General features: G+C 40.2%; 5 protein-coding genes across 8 annotated transcripts; 4 read left to right on the forward strand and 1 right to left on the reverse strand.

The window, feature by feature from the left end:
* Positions 1-68: 68 nt before the first annotated feature.
* Positions 69-3,802, reverse strand: LOC116208179. 3 transcript variants are annotated; one of them, XM_031541465.1, is made up of 5 exons: positions 3,631-3,802; positions 2,747-2,872; positions 1,583-2,452; positions 876-1,265; positions 69-525 (listed from the first exon to the last, which is right to left on the reverse strand). In XM_031541465.1, exons 2-4 carry the CDS (start codon positions 2,796-2,798, stop codon positions 1,231-1,233), a joined length of 957 nt encoding a protein of 318 aa, XP_031397325.1. In that variant the 5' UTR covers positions 2,799-2,872; positions 3,631-3,802; the 3' UTR covers positions 69-525; positions 876-1,230. The 3 variants fall into 3 exon arrangements, with proteins under 3 accessions (XP_031397325.1, XP_031397324.1, XP_031397326.1); XM_031541464.1 differs by having other exon boundaries at positions 2,747-2,884; XM_031541466.1 differs by having other exon boundaries at positions 82-513; positions 2,747-2,884.
* A 2,307-nt stretch (positions 3,803-6,109) lies between these two features.
* LOC116207186 (RING-H2 finger protein ATL33-like) lies at positions 6,110-6,983 on the forward strand. Its single transcript, XM_031540066.1, has one exon. It carries the CDS (start codon positions 6,158-6,160, stop codon positions 6,671-6,673), a length of 516 nt encoding a protein of 171 aa, XP_031395926.1. The 5' UTR covers positions 6,110-6,157; the 3' UTR covers positions 6,674-6,983.
* Positions 6,984-9,502: 2,519 nt separating this feature from the next.
* LOC116208526 (RING-H2 finger protein ATL33) lies at positions 9,503-10,477 on the forward strand. The gene has a single exon (XM_031542012.1). The coding sequence runs from the start codon at positions 9,674-9,676 to the stop codon at positions 10,175-10,177; it is 504 nt and encodes a 167-aa protein (XP_031397872.1). The 5' UTR covers positions 9,503-9,673; the 3' UTR covers positions 10,178-10,477.
* A 926-nt stretch (positions 10,478-11,403) lies between these two features.
* Positions 11,404-13,726, forward strand: LOC116208525 (beta-glucuronosyltransferase GlcAT14C). The gene is made up of 4 exons (XM_031542011.1): positions 11,404-12,241; positions 12,726-12,801; positions 12,889-13,004; positions 13,111-13,726. The coding sequence occupies exons 1-4, from the start codon at positions 11,713-11,715 to the stop codon at positions 13,623-13,625; spliced, it is 1,236 nt and encodes a 411-aa protein (XP_031397871.1). The 5' UTR covers positions 11,404-11,712; the 3' UTR covers positions 13,626-13,726.
* A 1,481-nt stretch (positions 13,727-15,207) lies between these two features.
* Positions 15,208-17,132, forward strand: LOC116209613 (dof zinc finger protein DOF5.1-like). Of its 2 annotated transcripts, none has more exons than XM_031543311.1 (2): positions 15,208-15,429; positions 15,653-17,132. In XM_031543311.1, exons 1-2 carry the CDS (start codon positions 15,379-15,381, stop codon positions 16,655-16,657), a joined length of 1,056 nt encoding a protein of 351 aa, XP_031399171.1. In that variant the 5' UTR covers positions 15,208-15,378; the 3' UTR covers positions 16,658-17,132. The 2 variants fall into 2 exon arrangements, with proteins under 2 accessions (XP_031399171.1, XP_031399170.1); XM_031543310.1 differs by having other exon boundaries at positions 15,209-15,429; positions 15,650-17,132.
* The last annotated feature ends 4,489 nt before the right edge of the window (positions 17,133-21,621 follow it).

The following is a 21,621-nucleotide window of genomic DNA, read 5'->3' on the forward strand; positions in this document are numbered from 1 at the left end:
GCGCACACCCGACATTTTTACTTTACTATCGAAAGACAGATGGTAACATGAAGAAGCTATAGTAGAGGAAACATCAAAACAGGCCGGTCAGTTAAATCTTTGGATTAGTCTTAATATTTTCCACAAAGCAATAGAGCCTTGCAATGAACTTTCCTCCTTTCCCTGTGAAAGGGAACAAAAGCCTGTGGTGAACTTTCAGTTCTAATGCAAAAAGAGAGAGCCTCCCGGATCGAAGTTTCTAAGCAAGTATTTCCTGGTCTTGTCTAGCAAGAGCATCTAAAGTGAGCTGAGATGCAGTACGTAAAAGCTTAGGCTGCGAAAGCATGGAAGAGTGACACTTCTAATGCTTCACTTGCGAACGAGTCCGAGGGAGGAACGCGAGCCGATGAGAGAACCGCCGTTCCTGTTGAGTGGTCGAAGCTGATTTGTTGTTCTGCTTACTGGTTGAAGCTGATTTCTCGCTCTGCTTACTGGTCGAAGCTGATTTCTCGCTCTGCCCATGACTCCTCAAACCTGTGAGTTTACCTGTCATCAAATATCATCCAATAGAGGTGTTGGCCTCAATACTGGGAAATAGAAAGTTTAAGCAATGACAAGAAGCAGCAGGCGGTAGATTGATTTGCAGAATGCACAATAAACTCATGCAAATTGATTTACTCCAAATGGGATCTGTAGAGTCGAGATCTTGCACTCAGAATGATGTTCAAGCACAAGTTGCCATCATCTAATGCTAACATAGTCTGAAACATTCTCTAGCATGCACCATGCTCAAATGTAGCAGCTTCGATGCTTTGTAAGCATCATCCGTGTGAACATGCCTTGAGGTGACATAAAAGAAAGCAAATACAGACAGAATCCAAGTATGTTTAAATAACCTTTAGTTTTTTGGGCTTTTTTAGAGGAAGTGGATGTCTTTGCTTTATCTTTCTTTGTTGTAGGTGTCTGCCCTTCTGAATCCATTTGCAACGAAACTGGTTCCTTCTTACGAGCTGGTGTACTCTCCTCTTCCGGTGCATTCATTTCAGTGTGACCTGACTTGGTATTATCATCGTCCAGGCCCTGTGACACGGTAAAAGTTTCTGTCTTTTTAAGTTCAGTGGAACGACTGGACCTTCGGGTCTTCTTCGAGGCTCTGCCTTGATCTTCTTCGTCGCAGGATTTCATTTGGAAATCATTACTTGCATCTCCAGCAGCCTTTTTGACAGCCGAGCGAGTGACTCTGCTTGGTACTTAAGGCTCGATCAACTTCCTTTTCGCAGACTGACCTGTCATTTTCCCCACAACAATAAATGTTATCAGACACAAAAGTTACTCCTGACACTATGAGTTCAGGATACAAAACTCTGACCAACGTTTGCTTAAACCCCCGATTAAAAAATATGCTTCAGTAACTTATTTTTATCCAATACCAGCAAGTTAAGTGGCTGGCAGTAAGTATCGATTTAGTTGATCATGGAGATATAACAAGGTCAATGATATTAAGAAAACTTCACATAGTTGATACTAGGAGAACTTCAGAAATAGAACTACCAGAAAGAAAGACAGAGGATTAAATGAGGACCGAAGAACTTTAGACAATAACCTTCACTCGGCTGATTGTTTTCAGCAAAGGTGGATGTTTCGTCTGCAACTTCCTCAGCAGGGGTGCACATTTCAGCTTCCATCTCGGATAATTCTTCTTGCTCTTTCTTCTGAGCTACAGTACTCTTCTTTAGCTTGCTTCTTGTAGAATCAACTGATTTTGTGATTCGATTCAAATCAGTATTTCCTGCGCTGCCTTTGCCAGTGGTATCAGCTATTTCTTTGAAACCAGATGGAAGAGAAGAGCCTTCAGTATTTGCAGAGTTGTTTCTTGTAATGTCTTTGTCATCCATTTGCATCTTTTCTTCACTGGTAACAAAGGAAGTAGATTTCCGCATGGATGAGCGGGTTACTCTACCAGGTTTTGCGGACTCGGGCGATTTCCTCTCCTTTGTTGAAGGTTTTGATCTTGCACTAGAATTAGTGACTTCCAAGGATTCCTCAAGTTGAGGCTTCAGTGATCCACCATTTTCATCTAAAATTGATCTATTCACTACATTCACAGTCTCTGCAATAACTGGAACCAAAGTAGAAGGATCTGATGGACTAACACCTACCACGGACAAATTCACGATTACTTGGGGATCATCTAATTTTGTGCCATTTATAACATCATCATAAGCAGTTGAAACCCGTGATGCCAGAGCTGCACGAGCAGCCAGAGGACTGAGGCGGGACTTATTAGGTGGAACCTCTTCGAGCACAGATGGAACCGAGGCCTGTTGATCCTGAACCTTCATATCTAGTTGAATTTTCACTGCATCCACGTTTACTGGTTCAGTGTGGTTCACTTCCTTAGGAACTTGTCCACATGAGTTGCTTCTTGTGAATGCATCAACAGGTTGACTACGTTCTGTTTCCTCCATGTCAACTGTAGAAAGCAAGAAAATTAAATCATAAATGGTGTCGGAAGACTTGAAATTGCATAGCTACTTTAGCGTGCCTAGCATGTCAATCACTATTACAAGTTGCATTTCTAAGCCAATCTCTCTTATTCTGAGAGAAAATATGCAAGTAATCTGGCCCAATGCAAGCAATGGCTGAGTCTAGTAAAATAATGGCAGCTAATAAGCGCATGTTAGCATTTGCTAACTCTTTCTTCAGTAATCAGCACCAAACAAACAGGATCACTGATCGAATCAACAACCCACGATTAGTTGCCAACCTTTCATGCCAGATATTATTTCCTCCAAGATTTCCTTTGGTGAGTGAGCCATTTGTCCAACAACTTCTATTGGACTCTGAGCAATTTGTCGAAGGCCAGAATACCACCAAAAAATCTTCAGTTAAGCTGCAGAACCAACTGATAAAGTACAAATTAGATCAGAAAATTTCCAGTTGGACTCAAAACCGCATATGAAATGAAGTACTGATATGATCCATGAGTTCTCTTATTCATTGGTACACTGATTGATGGTAGTTCAAACCGGCCATTACAATTGTGGAGTTGACAACTTGCTCGTGCATTGTTACAAAACAGCCAGAACAGAGAATTAGTAGCTGAAAATCGGAACCATGTTTAGAAGGCATTGACAAGACGTTACCGAAATGAATGGTCAATGGATTAAGTAAATCCCCCCACATTCTATAGAGCAGACGAAGCGATAGGAGTTCCTTCCCACTAGAATTGATTAAGGTGACCCTAACGCATGGTGGAAAAACTGCAAAATATAATTCCGCTCCAAGTACATTTTCAATTTCTAAGATGCTTTAGAGCCAGTACACAGAGAAACTCCGAATCGCAAAGAGAACGTGCTAAATGTAGCAAGCAATCATCTCCATGGAAAACGCTTGTGGTTATGGAGACATCAATGCATGCCCAAAGATCTATGGATTATTCGCAATATATGCACAGCTACATTTCCTCAATCACTTCACGGAGACGCTAAAAGCAGTAAACGATCATCATCTTTAGAGCTCGTGATGACGAAGAAGAGCAGAAAATGAGCAATATAGACTCTGATTCAGCTCAAACATCGCATACATACAATCGGACAAACTCTTATCGCAGAGATTGAAGTGATACTGCAACGAGAAGGAGTGACAAACCTGATCAAGAAGATAGGGAGCAGAGGCCGACGATTGAGATGAGGAGAGGAGAGAGGCGAGAGGAGTTTCCGTCCGGCAATGGCTTCAAGCTCGCTGGAGCTCTCGCCTGTGCCGGAGGGAAGTGGCCATGCATACGGAGAGAGTAACGCCGTTCGCCGAGTGTTTGGTGGAATCCTCATCATTGCTTTTAATAACCTTTCAGAGGGGGGCGAGTTCTCGTCTGGGCCGGTCTAATTGGACGGGTGTAAGTTCAAGCAAGCTCAGCCGTTGGATTGATGATCATGGAAATCATTGCAAGATCATCAGAATCCAACGGTTGAGATTCATTCTCTCGTGGGCCAGGGAAAGGGTGGTGGACCACTTTGCTATGGGTCTAATATCTATTCCGACAAGAGCCCTGAGTGGTTCTTTGAAATGATGATTATGGATGGCACTATCATAACCCGCCTCTCCATAACCATACATAATATGCATTCCCAAAAAAGCTCAACACCTCTCTTAGGGAAGGATTGTCAAGCACGAGGAAGTGTTCATTATTTATAGCTTTGGGTTAGTGCCTTAAACATATCGCTTATTATCATAGTCGATTCTTTTTAAAACTATTAATTCCAATTTTTATCAGGAGATCGTAAAAGATAATTTCCATGAATACACTAATGGTAGATTTGGACTGTTAAAAGGAAATTCTTAATGCAACTCAATTAAATGGATAGTTGAAAGTTTGCATTTCACTCTGCGATCCACACAGAGAGATCTATACGCTAGGCTGTGTTTGGTAGGCCGGCTTTGATTGGGATAAGAAGTTTGAGATCCTTGGATCACGATATAAAGAGGAATTGGGATATATTAGGTCATAACTATTAAGATTGTCTTTAGTTTTAGAATTTAGTAAGGTTGAATTTTTGTTTTAATTGATTTTGTAATTATTGTATTATTAAATTATGAGAAAAAAGTGTGAAAAAGTAATGAATAGTTGAAATAAAGTAATTATTGTGTTGTTGAATTGTGGAAAAAGTAATGAAAAATTGAGAGAAAGTATTGATTGTGTTGTTGAATTGTGAAAAAAGTAATGAATAATTGAGGAAATTTAGTATGAAAAATTAAATTGAATGGTTAAAAAAATTGAAGAAAAATGAAAAAGCAATAATTGTGCTATTGAATTGAAGATAAATAGAGTTAAGGGAGTAGAGTTAAAAATTTCTTTGAAATCAAATGGCCTGAATTAATCCCATATACGAGGTGGGATTTAATCATATTAGTGTATAAATTATAGTTGTAAGGGCCAAATTCCCCTATGCTTGTATCAAACTTTTGAAAATTGCCATTGATATGGAAAACTAAAAGAGAAGAATGGAAAGGGGTGGCGGTGGCTGGCATCGAGCCACCATAGCCGCAAGAATTGCCTCCCCTCTCTTTAGTCGGAGAGAAAGAGGAGGGCGAGATGCATTGTGCTAGCCCAATGCTAGCCTCCATCGTGCCAATCAAGGTCGTCGGCTTTGGGCAATTACCACCCTCCCTCCCTCCATCTTTTTTTTTCTTTTTGTAAGCTTTAAAATTTATTTTTATTATTGAAAATTAAGAATATTTATTTCAAGAGATATATTGGTCATTTCATCTTAATATCTTAGGTAGTATTTGATAACTCAAGTGTTCAAAAATTAAGCACTTAATTAGTTCATGAATGAAATGTATAGGAGGCGGGGAAAAAGAATAAGGATGGAAAAAATTTTATAGGGAGCAAAGAGCACCAATACATGAATAATGATTTATTTCATTAAGTGGTTTTATATATAATAATTAAGTAATTTAGATTCTCATCTTTCATCTTTCTTTATTTCTTCCATTTAGTTTTTTTTATAACTAACTTATAATTAACTTTTAAGTACTTATTCAATTAAATTGAAATAAACATGCCGTTAATCTTTAATCTAAACACCCTCCAAAAGCTTAACTAAAATATTGTAAACCCGAGGGATTAAAATCTCATTCCCATCCCATCCCTAGTACTATTTTTAAGTGGACCACCCCAAGTAAGTTTACTTCACGAAGTTAAATTCCAATGAGTCAACTCAATCCCCATTTAGACTTAGTTTGTTCTTCCTCTACTATTACCAATAGGACTCGAACGGCATCATACTCCCATACGCATACCAAACATGAAATATACACGAATCAAACTTCCACCACAAGAGCATAGTCGAAGCGACCCATGTGCCATCGCATGAAAAGTTTTTTCTTTGAACATCAAACTACAGTTCATATTGCGCGAGGGCGGCGTTTGAAAATGTCTGTCCAATCCAATTTATCCAATAAGTGCACAATTCTCGTATTTTTGGACATGGAAAGCGAGGGAAATGAGGCCTCTCCCTTTATTATAGTAATATTAATCTCTCCCTATTGCACACAAACATCCTAGTAACGTGCGTAAAGACCTTGTTAGGACCTGTATTTTGTCTTATCTTCCTATATTTCATTATTGCCCTGCAATTTCACAAGAAAAACACCAAACAAACCGCTCTTTCCAGCTATGGCGTGCGCCCCCATCGGACCCCACAACCCTCCGACACTCCCGCCATTCCCGCCAGCCTCCCACAGCTTCATCCTATCCCCTCTCGGGCTCGTCCTCAGCTTCATCGCCGTCATCCCCATCCCCGTCGTCCTCTGCTTCTTTGTCTTCGTCATAAACCGCCCCCGGGTCCCTGCCCTCGGCCGCAGCCGCCGGAGATTCTCTGGCGAGTCCCGCGGCGTCGAGGCGCCTGCCGCGGCCGCAATAGTTAAGCTCCGGAAAGAGGCGGACGCGGAGTGCCCGGTGTGCCTGTCGGCGTTCGCTGAGGGTGAGGAGGTGAAGCAGCTCAGCGCCTGCGACCACTACTTCCACGCACCGTGCATCGACACGTGGCTCAGCTCCCACGCCAACTGCCCCGTTTGCCGGGCTTCAGTCGCGTTGAAGAGGCCGCCGCCGCCGCTGCCAAGGTCGAATACCGCTGCTGCCAGGGATCCCGATCACCTCCAAGGCCTGCCCGATGCCTCCAGCTTGGTCTGATGAGCTGTTATGTACACTCTCCGAATCCGCCATGGATTTGGCTCGGACCAGCAGCCCCTTCCATATGTGAACTTCCTGTCGGAAATTCATCATGCAAGAGTCCGTACAAATTATGGGTTGCAACGGTTGAGATTCATTCTGTCATGGGCCGAGAGGAAAGGGCAAGTGGACCATTTTGCTATGCCGAAGGAGAAAAGATGGGTCTATTGTCTAAGTCTATTCCAACAAGAGCCTTAAGACCCCTCTAGGGAAGGATTATCAATGATGCAGTGTTCATTTTTTCCAGGGAAGGAACATGTCACTTATTATAGAATTCGATTCTTTTCGGAACTACTAGCTAGTTCTGATTTTATCGGGAGATCGTAAGAAGTAATTCTCATGAATACACTAGTTACTAGATTCGCATTGATGGACAACTTAAAGCATTTAAGGGAGGATCATGTACCGGTCTATTTGGTTTCGAGATTTTATTTTAAAATCACAATTCTAACTTAACTCTATCCACTACAAAACAAAATAACTCATACAAAGTCAAAGAATGGGTCCCATTTATATCACTTTTTTTCACAACAAAACAACATAATTCATACAAAGTCAAAGGGTGGGCCCCATTTATTCCACTCAAAATCAAAATCAAAATCTGATTTTAAAATCCTACTATGAAACCAAACGTAACCGTAATATTTAACCATCGATAACCCAAGTGTTAAAAGGAAATTCTTAGGTTGCGTTTGGTTTCATAGTAGGATTTTAAAATCAGATTTTGATTTTGATTTTGAGTGGTATAAATGGAGTCCACCTTTGACTTTGTATGTGTTATGTTGTTTTGTTGTGAAAAAAAAGAGTGATATAAATGGGACCCACTCTTTGACTTTGTATGAGTTATTTTGTTTTGTAGTGGGTAGAGTTAAGTTAGAATTGTGATTTTAAAAGTCCATCTTGAAACCAAACAGGTCGTTAATGAAACTGGCTTAGTTGAATTTTGCATTTTACTCTCTGATCCACGTATAAAGAGAACTATACAGACTAGATTGTGTTTGGTAGGCTGGTTTTGGAATGGGATAAGAATTTTAAAATCCTTATCTTATATTTGCTGATCACAAAATAGGGATTGGATTGGAATAGGTCAGGTTATATCTATTAAGTAATTAATTCCGTGTAGGGGGTGAGATTAACTCATATTAGAGTTAACTTACAATTGTAAGAACCAAAATGCCCCTACGCTTGTTTCAAATTGTCATAAATTGCTAGTGATGCGGAAAATTAATAGAAGAGTGGTGGCCGGGCATCAAGCCACCATTATCGTGAAAATTGTCTCATCTTTCTCTCATGAGTTAATAGCGCCATATAGCCTAACGTTTGAATGAATTCTTAGTTCTAGCCAAACTTGATTTTTTACTTGAGATATCCCAACGTTGACGTGTTGGTTTGAAATCTACCCCGACGCTAACTTTCCGTCCAAAATTGACGGAATTGCACACGTGGCACATTAATTTCACATCTATCCCGACACTTGTTACAAATTAACGTGCCACGTGTGCAATTCCGTCAATTTTGGACGGAAAGTTAGCGTCGGGATAGATTCGAAACCAATACGTCAACGTTGGAATATCTCAAGTAAAAAATCAAGTTTGGGTTAGAACTAATAATTCTTTCAAACGTTAGGCTATATGGCGCTATTATCCCTTCTCTCATGAGAGAGAGAGAGAGAGAGAGAGGAGGGCGAGAGGTGTGGCGATGGGCTAATGCTGGCCCCCATCGCACCAATCAAGGTCGCTCATGTAGACAGCCGCCACCCCTCTCCATCTCTTTTTTCTTTTAAAATTTTAAAATTAAAAAGTTTTCAAAGCTTTTTATTTTTTAAAATTAAAATATTTATCTCAAGAGATGTGTTAGTAATTTCACTATCTTAATTAGTCTTAAATCTAAACCTATTCCAAACACTTAATTAAAATATTGTAAACTCAAGGGATTTTAAATTCTTATTTCCATCCATCCTTATTTCTATCCCTAACCGAATGATCCAACGTAGAGTATTGGTTCATCTTAAAGTGATTATCACCTTACCACCCAACTAAGTTCACTTCATGAAATTAAATTGCAGTGATTCAAAACGATTCCCATTTAGACTTAGTTTGTTCTTCTTCTACTATGACTAATAGGACTCAAATAGCGTCACACTGCGTCCTATACGCATACATAGCATGAAATACACGAATCAAACAGCCACCACGAGAACATAGTCAAAGTGACATATGTGTCCCCATATGATAAGTTTTTCTCTCAACATCAAACTATCGTCCATATTGCACGAGGATGGTGCTTGAAAATGTCTGTCCAATCCATGTTATCCAATAAGTAGACAATTCTTGTATCTGAATTTAAAATTATCACGTCACCTATTCCAAATTCACCGTAAGCACTAAAGATTAGTCAATATGTTCTACTGTCCACTCTATATTTCTCTCTATTGTATAGAAACATCCTATTACGGTGTAAAGACCCCCCTTTTTTTTTTGTGCTGAATGGTAAATATACTATTAAGGTGTAAAAACTCTACAGTGACCATGACTGACACCTTTTTTTTATAGGCAAAATGATGGGTATCGGTGATAACAACCTTGCCGCTCCCCGCTACGTAATGTTCGGGCTCTCGTGTTCAACTATGAACATATCAGACGAATGCATAGTGGAAATTCGAACTCGAAACTTTGAAATTATCAAATCACGTAAGAGTAAGTTTAGAATCGATAGGTCACCACCTGATGGTGTGACTAAGACTCGTGCATTGTCTTAAACCTCTCGTTCTCCTTCAATTATTATTATTATCATCGTCTAATTTTTCTTTCTATTTAATTATTGCCCTGAAAATTCAGAGGAAAAAAAGGAAAAAAGAAATAATTGAAAACACCAGAAAAACCCCAACCGCCCTTCTCTTGTCCACAAGAAGAAACATCGCAGCCTAATGCAGTGACTGTCAACAAGCCGCTCCTTCCCGCTATGGAGTACGCACCCACCGGTCTCCTCATCACTCCACCGCTCCCGCCATTCCCGCCGGCCTCCCACGGCATCGACCTATCCCCTCTCGAGTTCGTCCTCGGCCTCATCGCCATCATCACCATCCCCATCCTCATCTACGCCTTCATCTTCGCCATAAGGTGCCCCCAAGTCCCCGCCCTTGGCCGCAGCCGCCAGAGATTCTCCGGCGAGTTCCCCGGCGTCGAGGCGCCTGCCGCTGTCTCGGAAGTGAAGCTCCGGAAAGAGGCGGAGGGGGAGTGCCCGGTGTGCCTGTCGGCGTTCGCCGAGGGAGAGGAGGTGAAGCAGCTCAGCGCCTGCAACCACTACTTCCACGCGCCGTGCATCGACGCTTGGCTCAGCTCCCACGCCAACTGCCCCGTCTGCCGGGCGTGGATCTCCGTGAAGAGGCCGCCGAGGTCGAATGCCCCCCCCGCCAGAGACTCCGATCACCTCCAAGGCCTGCCCGATGCCTCCAGCATGGTCTGATAAGGTGCTACTCTCTCGCGCAATATCATAGCTCGATTTCAGAGCTGCGTGCTACTTTCCATGGATTTCACTGATCAATCCGCCATGGGTTTGGTTCAAACCAGCAATCCTTTCCACTTCCATATGTGAACTCCTTGTCTGAACTTCATCGTGTAAGAGTCTGTACAATTATGGATTGCGAAGGATCAAATGGAATCCTCCACCCAGTGGACATGGGAGCTTGAGCTTCAAGTTTGATGCTTCCATGGATGTCCTATCTTTGATCATAGTGGAAAATGAGAACATTTAAAATTTTGTCTCTTCGTTTGATTCCCTGCTGGAGAGATTCCTATTGAATTTGAGCCCTAAAGAAAAAAGAAAAAAAGAAAAAAAAGAAGGAACTTTTAGATTAAAAAAAAAAAAGAATCTACCAAAAATTTCGCTTGCATCATCTATTATGAGTTTGGGTGGGAATGGTATAAAGAAATAGCAAGGGTGAAAATTGGTTGACATGTTTGTGATACTTTTTGACAACTGACCAAATTTCCATCGGTGATAATCATTTTATGATTTTTTTTTGTTACGAAAAAGTTTATAAATCTAATATATTGAAATAAAAATCATAAAAATCTAATAAATGACATGAATAATTTCAATGAGTATCGAATTTGAGACATTTTATCACTAAGCGAGAGATGCGCTACTACGCTATAACTTCTCTGGATAATAATCACTTTATGATGAAAAATGCTTAAGAGGATAACGTAATGATTATTAATACAGTCGTGACTCAACTTGCTAAGGAGCCAACCAGCATGACATGATTGATGCATGTAATAACAATTATAGCCAACATTACTTATATATGCACCCAACCCAAGGAATCTTTCATCGGATCTTCTGAAAACACCAGTCATGAATACTGCCTCGACTCGAGTCACTCGTGTCTCACAACACTCGAACATGACTCTTCGGAATACCGCTTATCGCTCCAGCATTAACACACATAAAAAAATTAGGCCATTTATCAAGTGGACTTGGTTGGTCCATATGTTGTATTATTTATTTATTTAGCTCAAGAAATAAATAATCAGAGAGGACAATTAGATTTTTTTTTCGGCTGTATTTTGATATTCTTAAGTTTAACAATTTTCCTTACCGGAAAAAAAAAAAGTTTAACAGGTTTTGATTAATTTACGAATAAAGAAAATTAGATTATTATCTATTGGGAAATCACTCGGCCGACCATTTTTGAAATCCCGTCCGTACAAAATGAGTTCCCTCTCCGACCACAGAGTCAAAGTCCACCTCCGTCGTCTTCTCCACTGCGATCTCTGCCGACGCCTGCTGCTCAGCTGACACTGACAGAAGCTTCAAATCCACACCACGCGCCCTCCCCACCAAACTCCCCCCCAACCCAACCGACACAGAACCTTCCTCAGCGAAGGAGACGAAGACGATGAAGCCGCTTCGTCTCTCTCTCCTCCCACATCCTCCGACCTTCTTCCTTGTTTCCAGATCTCTGAAACCCTAGCTGCTCAGCTCGCCGGCGACCGATGAAGCGGACCCACATTCCCCACCTCCTCGATCGCCCATGGCTCCCCCCTCTCGTCATCCTCTCCTCCCTCTTCCTCCTGCTGCTCCTCTCCCTCACCCTGACGACTCACACCAGGCCTAAGCCCTCTTCTCCCGGCGGCCGCGCGTCCATCGCTGAATCTAGCCCGTCCGATCTCCCTGCCCTCCCGAGATTCGCCTACCTGATCACCGGCACCAAGGGAGACGGCCCCCGCCTCGCGCGCCTGCTCCAGGCCTCGTACCATCCAAGGAACAGCTACCTGCTGCACTTGGATCTCGAGGCTCCCGATAGCGAGAGGGTCGAGCTCGCCAAGTACGTGAAGTCGGAGAGCGTAATGAGGGATTTCGGTAACGTGATGGTGATTGGCAAGGCGGACCTCGTCACATACAAGGGTCCGACGGAGATCGCCTCCATGCTTCATGCGATCGCCATCCTGCTCAAGCTGGCGGGCAGTTGGGACTGGTTCATTAATCTCAGTGCGTCGGATTATCCGCTCGTGCCGCAGGACGGTCAGTGCAGTTTGCCAATTTGGATTGAATTATAGATGCATTTGTGTTTTTCAGCTAATTGAGCGCTCTAGACATTTTATATAGCTACATTGGAAGTATTTCGGGTTTAGTATCCATTGCTGAGAAATGAAATGATGCAAAAGGTTCGAAATTGCTGTGTAGCTCATAATCGAGGAATTTGTAGCTACAGTTGATTGGCCCTAGGAATGCTGTTAACTATCATGGACAAAGAGTTAATATCTTGTGGGTTTTGGAAGTTCCTTGCTAAATTAAGCCAAAGTTGAGTGCTTGAAAGGAAGCAGTTTCGAGTTATCAAATCTTATAGGATAAGAAATTAGCGCATTCAATGCGGAAGAGAAGCGTTGCTATTAAGAATCAATGGTTTACATCTGTGGGAATGATTTTCAGATAAGTGAGTTCGATGATTCACCTTGCTTAAGTACTTGGTTTAATGGAGTAATCTGTCTGTACTCTTTGGCTCCAGACCTCCTGCATGTGTTCTCTTACTTGCCGAGGGATCTTAATTTTCTCGAGCACAGCAGCGACATCGGTTGGAAAGAGTGAGTATGCTGTTCTTCTCCTGACTGGACTCTTGGAAATTGGCATTTGCTGGTATTGATGTACAATATACTGTGATACGCCTGCAGGGTTCACCGAGCGAGGCCTATCATTATTGACCCGGGCCTGTACCATTCGAAGAAGTCAGGGGTGTTCTATGCTAAAGAGAGAAGATCCTTGCCTGCTTCATTCAAGCTATTTATGGGTATGTCCTGGAATTTACCTCTTTCCTTTTGCATCTCCTCTGTTGTTTACTACAGTGAAAAAACAGCAGTGGAGATTGATTCGGAAATCTTTTGATGCCTGAACAGGATCTGCATGCGTCGTGCTTACAAAGCCGCTCCTCGAGTTCTGTGTATGGGGATGGGACAACCTCCCTCGAACTCTCCTCATGTACTACTCGAACTTCCTGTCGTCTCCTGAGGGATACTTCCATACAGTCGTCTGCAACCACAAGGACTACCAGAACACTACCGTGAACCATGACCTGCACTACATAAGGTGGGATAATCCTCCAAAGCAGCAGCCTGTTACGCTGACGATGGAGCATTTTGATGACATGGCCAAGAGCGGGGCCCCCTTTGCCCGCAACTTTGTCAAGGACGATCCGGTCCTCGACAAGATCGACAGGGAGCTCCTGAAGAGAGCGGAGGGCCGGTTCACGCCAGGAGGCTGGTGCATGGCGAACGGTGGGGCAAGTAGAGACCGATGCACAACTTATGGCAGTCCTAATGTAGTGAAACCTACTCCGAGCTCGAAAAGGCTCGAGAATCTACTTGTGAATCTCCTCGACCCTGTAAATTTCAGGACCAAACAGTGTAAATAGTGATTCAGTTAAGAGTTCCTGTCATCCTCTCCCCAACTGTTCTTTTGCCTAATGGGCCTCATTCATAATTCAAAGAGATCGGAAAACAATCGCTTAAGCAATGCTGCAAGCTTGAGGCCCAAGTCAGATTGGAAATTTGAAACTTACTATACCAATTTGGAACGTGACATTTTCCCACTCGCATGGCCCAAAAGGTTGCGATTCTACATTTCCAGGGGCCCATATGGAAAACATACGTAGTAGAGCGCGGTTTCCTTTCATTCGATATGGTTGATTACGGCGGAGGTGCCAAGGAAGACTCGAACCTAGCTCCTTGCCTACCTTGAACCGATAGACTGGAGGAGGATCGATGCGTGGCTTGACCTGGCAACTACTCCAATCAACACTGTCAGGGACAGCAAGACTGCACCGACGAGCTGGGGATGTTTTTTTTTTTGCTTTTGAGTTTCGACAGTCGAGACATTTATCCCATCATAGACACATGACTGAATGATTTCTCATGATGATTAGATAATCATAACCGAATTCATGAAAAAATCGCAAAGATTTTACCTTTGATATCTCACATATGATTGATCATCTGATCAGACAAAATTATGCCTGAGCTAATCCAAAATATTCTTCTTCTTTTTTTTCGGTGTGGAAGGCCGAGCCGAAGCTTAGAAATATTAGGTTCAATACCCGAGAAAATCCTGTCAACAAGCTGCTAATAAAGCTTAGCATGGCATGGCACTGGCTCCAAGAGATCATATAATGTAGGGACGGGCCGGCACTCACTGCTCAAATCCTAATATTCTTCTTCCCCATGCAAATTCCAAACTAATTATTATGTAATTGAAGGGAATAATTATTTTAATTTGATTTAGACCGGGCCGACACAAAAAAGCGTCACCCAGTTGGAGGGACACCCGGGCCCCCACCACACTATTATTTATTCAATCACAGCATCAATATATATATGTACTATATAACTACCTTTTCCTTAATCACCAAATCTCTGTTTTACACATTCCCTTCGACCATTAATATTCTATTGAGGTACTTTATAATATATTTATCCTATTTTATTTATATATCTAGCTAGTGGTAGTAAGTCTACTACTCAGTGGCCTCTCATGAAAATGATATGTAATGCATGACCTCTCATCAAAATGTAAAACCAATTGTATTTATGAGCTTAATCGATATACATTCATCTCGTTTATGTGTAAATCTGACGTGTCAGTTCATCAAATATATAATATATTGAGATTACGACTGTCAAATAAATTTATCATTTATTGTTTCCAATCATAATGTTATTATAAATCATTCACATTTTAAATATTTTCCCTTGCAAATTGAAAGAGATTAATCGCTCTCTCTCTCTCTCTTCCCAAGCACAAAAGCTACTTATAGGTTAAGGAACCAATGTTTCCTTGCCCTCAAAACCCTAAAAAGCGACGAAACAATTCATTAAAAAAACACACACACACACACACAAAAAGAAGGGTGGTCTTGCTAGTGAGAAGGAACAAACAAGGACTACTACAGTTGATATATATGTGTGTGTATATATATATAAACTAAAAGTCTCCTCCTTTATTGCTCATTGTTATTCCCCTCCATCTTCAATTCTCTTTCTCTCTCTCTCTCTCTCTCTCTCTCCTCTCCTCTCTTCTTTCTCTCTGGTTTGATGTGATTCTCCACTATATCAACCAAAAACCCATCAACCTTTACAAAAGAGAGAAAGATCTCTCACAATATAGCAACCATGGTTTTTTCCTCCATTCCACCTTATCTTGATCCTTCCAACTGGCAACAGGTAAGCTCTTTCATGAGCTTCTTCCCCAACCCTCCCATGGCTTTCCCTTCCCCCCTTTGCTTTCTTTCTAGCTAAAAGCACATCGACGGGCTTCGGAAAAAAGAAGGGGATGATGAAATAATATTCTTGCTTCACCTTTTCTTGTTTTAACTCTTTGCTCATGAATATACCATAGATATTTGATCTCATTTGCTTTATTTCTACTCTACTCTTTTCACAGCAGCATCACCCGAATCACCCTGCCGCCGGAAACAATGGCGCCGGAAGCACTCAGCTCCAACCTCCTCTGCCACCGCCCCCACCGCCTCCGCCTCCTCCGCAACCTCATGGAGGTGGCACTGCCGGCACGATCCGGCCTGGCTCGATGGCCGACCGAGCCCGGCTTGCCAACATCCCGATGCCTGAGGGACCTCTCAAGTGCCCTCGATGCGAATCCACTAACACAAAGTTTTGCTACTTCAACAACTACAGCCTCTCCCAGCCCCGGCACTTCTGCAAGACGTGCCGGAGGTACTGGACCCGAGGCGGGGCTCTGAGAAACGTCCCTGTGGGTGGAGGTTGTCGGAGGAACAAGAGGAGTAAAGGAAGCAGCTCGAAATCTCCAGCCAGCAGCAGTGACCGCACAGTAGGCAGCGGCGGAAGCGGTGCCAGTGGTGGAGGATTAACGAGTGGTGTCAGCTCAGGCAGTGGACTTGGTTCCGCTGCCGAGATGTTAGGTCTCGGGGGAGGACATATCCCACCCTCGCGGCTTATGCCTCCTTTGCAGTACCTCACCACCGACTTTGGGTCAGGAGATCAAATTGGCTTGAACTATAGTGGAATTCCCCAATCACTTGGTTTAGCCGGAGATTTGAATTTTCCAGTTGCCAGTGTCCTAGGAGGTGGGAGCGGTGGTTCACTATTGACAGCTGGAGGTCTGAGGTTGCCTCAAATGCAACAATTTCCCTTCTTGGGTGGGTCTGATCCGTACCCTTTCGAAGGTAGTATCGAGTCATCGGGGCTTATGGGTCAGGTGAGGCCAAAGACTCCTACTTCAGCAGTTATCACTCAGTTTGCTTCTGTGAAGATGGAAGACAACAACAACAGCAACAACAACAACCAAGAGCTTAACTTATCGAGGCAGTTCCTGGGGATTCAAGGTAACGATCAATACTCTACTTGGAACACGAGCAGCGGTTGGACAGATCTCTCAGGATTTAGCTCTTCCTCTACAAGCAACCCACCATAGATAGGCTCTCATGAATTATCAGGTACTCTTGCTGGTTTATATGAACTTATAGTCCCTCATCTTACATGCTCGGTGATATGTGAGGGAGGAGGATGCAGTGTCGGGAGTACCCAATAATTTCTCGAGAGAGATCATTCGCGGTCCGAATATATCTCCTTATATGGAAGCTTCAGGTTTTTTTGTTTATTGTGGCTTCAACAAATCCAGCTGAGAAACACAAGTCTGGCACAATAGATCGATCGATCAAAAGACTTACAGATCGATGAAACCCTAGCTAGGAAGTAGTTTTTTGTTTAAATTTCTTTTCTTCTTGTTCCGGTTTTGTAACGTTGTGGTAGCATTAGGTTGCAATATGTATTAGCAAACTCAGTTTATTGGTATGACCAGCTCCGTCGTTTCTTTTGTCGGGTATGATGGCATGTTAATGTATTTGACACATGACCCAAGCTAAAGAATCCTTTATCAATTATATCCACTGAATTTCTTCATATATATATATATATATATATATATCTGTGTGGTCTCCGTATGTTGATGAGTTCCAATTATTTCCTTCTTGGAGATGAATGAATAGATTTTGAGTTTCTTGTTGGTCGGTCAGAGACACAAAAATTCATCGAATTTTAATGCTCTAACAATAGAGAGGTTCTCCCGTTTAAGCTTTGATTGCTACTTCTTTCTGCAGCTACCGAAATTAAATTTCTTATGGATGCATTTGGCTGTTTTATAACATTACTTTTGTTTGAGAAGACATCCTATCCTTTATATTTATCTATATATAATATATATATTTGGATGGTGCTTTAGGAACTATAAGCTTAATTAGATGCACGATCTAGCTAGCTAACAAGTTGTTGTAAATGATTAATAGATTGTTGAATTACGAATGCTAAATACACAGCCATTATCGAGTATCCATATATGCTTTTCTAATGATGCAGACTGAAAATACTTCCGGGATGCTTCTGAGCAGCGGGATATCTAGGCAAGGTTGTTTCATGGGAATTCCTAAAATACTAAATGAAGATCAAACATCTCATGGATTGTGTGGCATTTTGATACTGAAACTCGAGCTTGAAGGTTCTGAGAAAATTACTTCCCCCTAGCTTGACATCTGTGAATCCAATGTAAACATATACAAAAGCGCCACAAAATACTTTCTTCAATGCCGCACCCTTGGAATGCATATAAATATAAAAAACAAACTGAAACGTCATCACATGATATAAGTTTTTAAGCATTTAGAGCACATGATAGAATGTGTTAATGTGCCAGTTATCAAGGCCGTTCAATATCGCCATGCGATACCTTTAAACAGATTCTAAATTGAATCAATTATTAAAGTCTAATTTTTGTAATAAAAAGTACTTTACTGCATGTGAATCACATCTCGATTTTCCCTAATGACACAAGATTGGCAGGCCTTTTATTTCTAACGAAGATGACATAATTAAATGCTAATAAGCATATATATAATATATATACTAGTCATGTAGGCCGCGCGAGATTTTATTTTAGTTAATAATTTTTTATGTGAACCCTGGTATTCGAAAGCCTAATTGGACCCCGACTAAGAGGTAAAACTCTTCCACCATGGATTTTTTGCATTCATAAAGACTCGAAACTGAGACCTTACTTAAGCGGAATAAATACCTAATCGCTTGAACCAACACATGTTGGTATTTTAGTTAATAATTTAAATACTAAATTTATGAATCTGTATATAAGATAATTAGGTAGGTTGCTCCAATGAGGACCTTTCCATCTTGTAATAAGGGCTTTCCATAATTAAAAGAAGGTATAACACAGTGGTGCAGGCCTTCGCATGTTGACCTACAAGTCGCAAGTTCGATACCTAGTAGAACTACCCGTGACCCTTTATTAGTTATTTATGATTTATCTTTTATTATACTAGGCCTTGGACCTCTTTTATAATCGAAAAAATTGGAGCTTTCCATAAATATTTTGCTTAAACGAATATTATACATAATGTTTATACACAACGAAAGAAATAATTTATACATAATGCTTGCAATCATCTTAATAACAGGAAAATGGATATAACAACATTAAAAAAAATACTGGACGGAAATATTATGTAAATAGACTTGTTGTTTGTCGACAGTATACCATCAGCTATGTACTTTATCATATGTATTTATTCATAGAACTTATCAAAACTTATTCAAGAGCTTGTGTTGGAGCCTGACAACAATTCCATCTTCGGTGAAAAAAAAAAGTTCTGGCATAAACAAAGGCGAGTTGAAATTGTTTTAATATATATACCTAAAACCAAAATGGAACTCCGATTATCAAAATACAAAGGAAATAATTTTTGTATTTCTTACACACCGCTAGAAGAATACGACGAGTACAAATACCCAGAGCCAGTAGCATGGATGGCACAAATCAAGGAAATTAGCATGTATATCAATGTAAAGCGATAAAGCTATGGTATTGAAAGGTAACATGAAATCAATGATCTTCCTTGTACTTGGTCTTGATCAGACCCCAGCTTCTTCGTCTTATTGCTCTTCACAATCCTGGTTTGGTGGTAAACAAATCTGGTTTGGTGGTAAAAGAGTGACAGAAAAAAAAAAGCATCTCTGAGTGTATGTGTGCTGTGGCTTTTCCTTTCATAAAGGGATAGACGCTGATCAACAATGAATTTAATCAGTTGCAACATTCGTGATCAACAATGGTTTGTATTTTACCAACATATTCATAAATAATAATAAATTAAATTAACTATGATGCCTGCACAATTTAATTTATAATGGGAACTTCAGAGGTCGAGTCATCATGAGCTAAGAGAATGCTCAAAGGTAAGCTCTCCTTGAACAAACGATGATCTCTTGTTCGCAGGAGCTTACTTTAAATATATATAATATAATAGATATAAAGCTAAGATTGGATTTAGAACTTGTGGAACGCCTCGTTGATCTATGAAGTGGCACCTCGAATGACTTTTTCATAAATGTCGATATATCATACCCTTTATATTGTTTACCACAGATATTCTTTCCATATAAATATTCTAAAGGCTTCCACAATGCTATATATATTCATAACAGTTATATTCGTCCCTCTTCCTTCGAGAAAGCAAGCAAACAGACTGTCAAAAAGATGGGTCGAGGTGGTTTAGGACTTCCCATTTTGGTCAAATATAAACAACAGAACTATGATAATTCATAAAGGTGGAAACCGTGCAACTTGAAACCCTAACATAATAATTATATATAAATACATATAAGCTTAAAAATATTAAATTTTCATTATAGAAATATATATTTAATTATGATTGATGGAATTTATTCTCATTCAAATTAACTTTCGGGTCAAAAGGATGAGCTGGTCAGTTCTCAGAAGAAGAGAGTCACACTTAGAAGGGCCATATGGAAGCCACGGCAGCAGCTAAAAATCCTCTCGAAGCCTTAAAAGAATGGAAATTCGATGATGAAAGTTGCTCAGAATTCCACACAACTACCCATAAATAAGGCCATTGGAAGAAGAAGAGGACCAAATTTTAGCTTTACCACCCCCTTCTATACTCTGTCGTCCCCACACAGTCCCTCTCTCTGTACCTTGCTAGCTCTCTTGATCTCTGTCATGATTATTATACTAATTTCTAGTTACTTTCCCTTCAATTTATGTGGGGCTCTCTTTTCAAAGTTAATTTTTGCTTACTAATTTTCCGGGAAAATAAAACAATTGAGTTCCGAAAAAAAAGAAGAAAAAAAAAGCTACATCTATCTATCTATATATATATATATATAAAGTTGTATCCACATAATAAATATGATTAGAAAATTAATTTTTCACATTTAGTATAAGGTCATAATAAAGTTGTATTCTCATAATAAATAAATTTATAAAAGTAATTTTATATTTAGTATAATGTCATAAAGATAAATGTCTACATAAATAATTGTAAATATATATACAACTAGGATAAAATTAGTAAATGCATATAAATCATTAAATATTCAATAATTTTATTATACAAGCACATTTTGAATTTAAAAAAATATAGTCTCAAAATTTATTTAGAAAAATACAAAAAATAACATATCTATAAAAAAAATTTCCAACATAATTAGTAACCAAAAGAAAAATCTACTGATATACAATTAACATGTTTAAATATTGAACACTTTTGAAAAGTAAAAGATTTGCAAGAAGAATTTATGACAATAGATGATATAATCTCATTTTCTTCATCCATATTTGAAAGTATAATATTTTTCTAAGTAATATCATTTTCTTCATTCATATTTGGTATTATAATTTATTCTCATTTATTCCTAATTTGCTGTTGTATGTACTAATATTTAAATGATTTATGTTTAAGAATATATACTTAATGAACTTTTTAATTGTCATGTCAAAAATTTTAAAAATTCATTTTAAAATAGTCACTCTGATCAATAACACGTGTACCGCATGGGTAAAAAAGTTAGAATATATATAATAGATAGATGGATAGATATAAATATGGATATGGAGGTAATATCCACCTAGGGTTCAGGGAGTTGGTAACTGTTTTATGGTAACTTCCAACGACCCTCACTCCAAGAAGGAGGGGAGCACCAATCGCTTCGCGTCATTCTCTGCATGTAAATCTCAATCTCATCATTGTTTTCCCACATGACAACAAAGCATTTTTTTGTCTGACCATGCATGGTTTTCTTTTCTTTTTGTATGTTTTTCCTGCCCAACAATATCTAAAGAACCTATTGGTATATTTACACAAGCTAGCTAGCTAATGGAGAAGGGGGTCCATTAATGATTCTTGCTGCACTAACTACTTAAGTGTAGGACCAATAATATTATGTAGAACTTAGCCTAACTTGGGATATATATAGGATCATAAGTGATCAACCCCTCGAGTTGGTTCATATACAAGGTCTCTTTGGGGAGACAATAGGAAATGTGCAATCGATCCTATACCGACTGCCCTTTGC

Source organism: Punica granatum, chromosome 5 (genome assembly GCF_007655135.1).
Source record: "Punica granatum isolate Tunisia-2019 chromosome 5, ASM765513v2, whole genome shotgun sequence".
Taxonomy (NCBI): Eukaryota; Viridiplantae; Streptophyta; class Magnoliopsida; order Myrtales; family Lythraceae; genus Punica; species Punica granatum.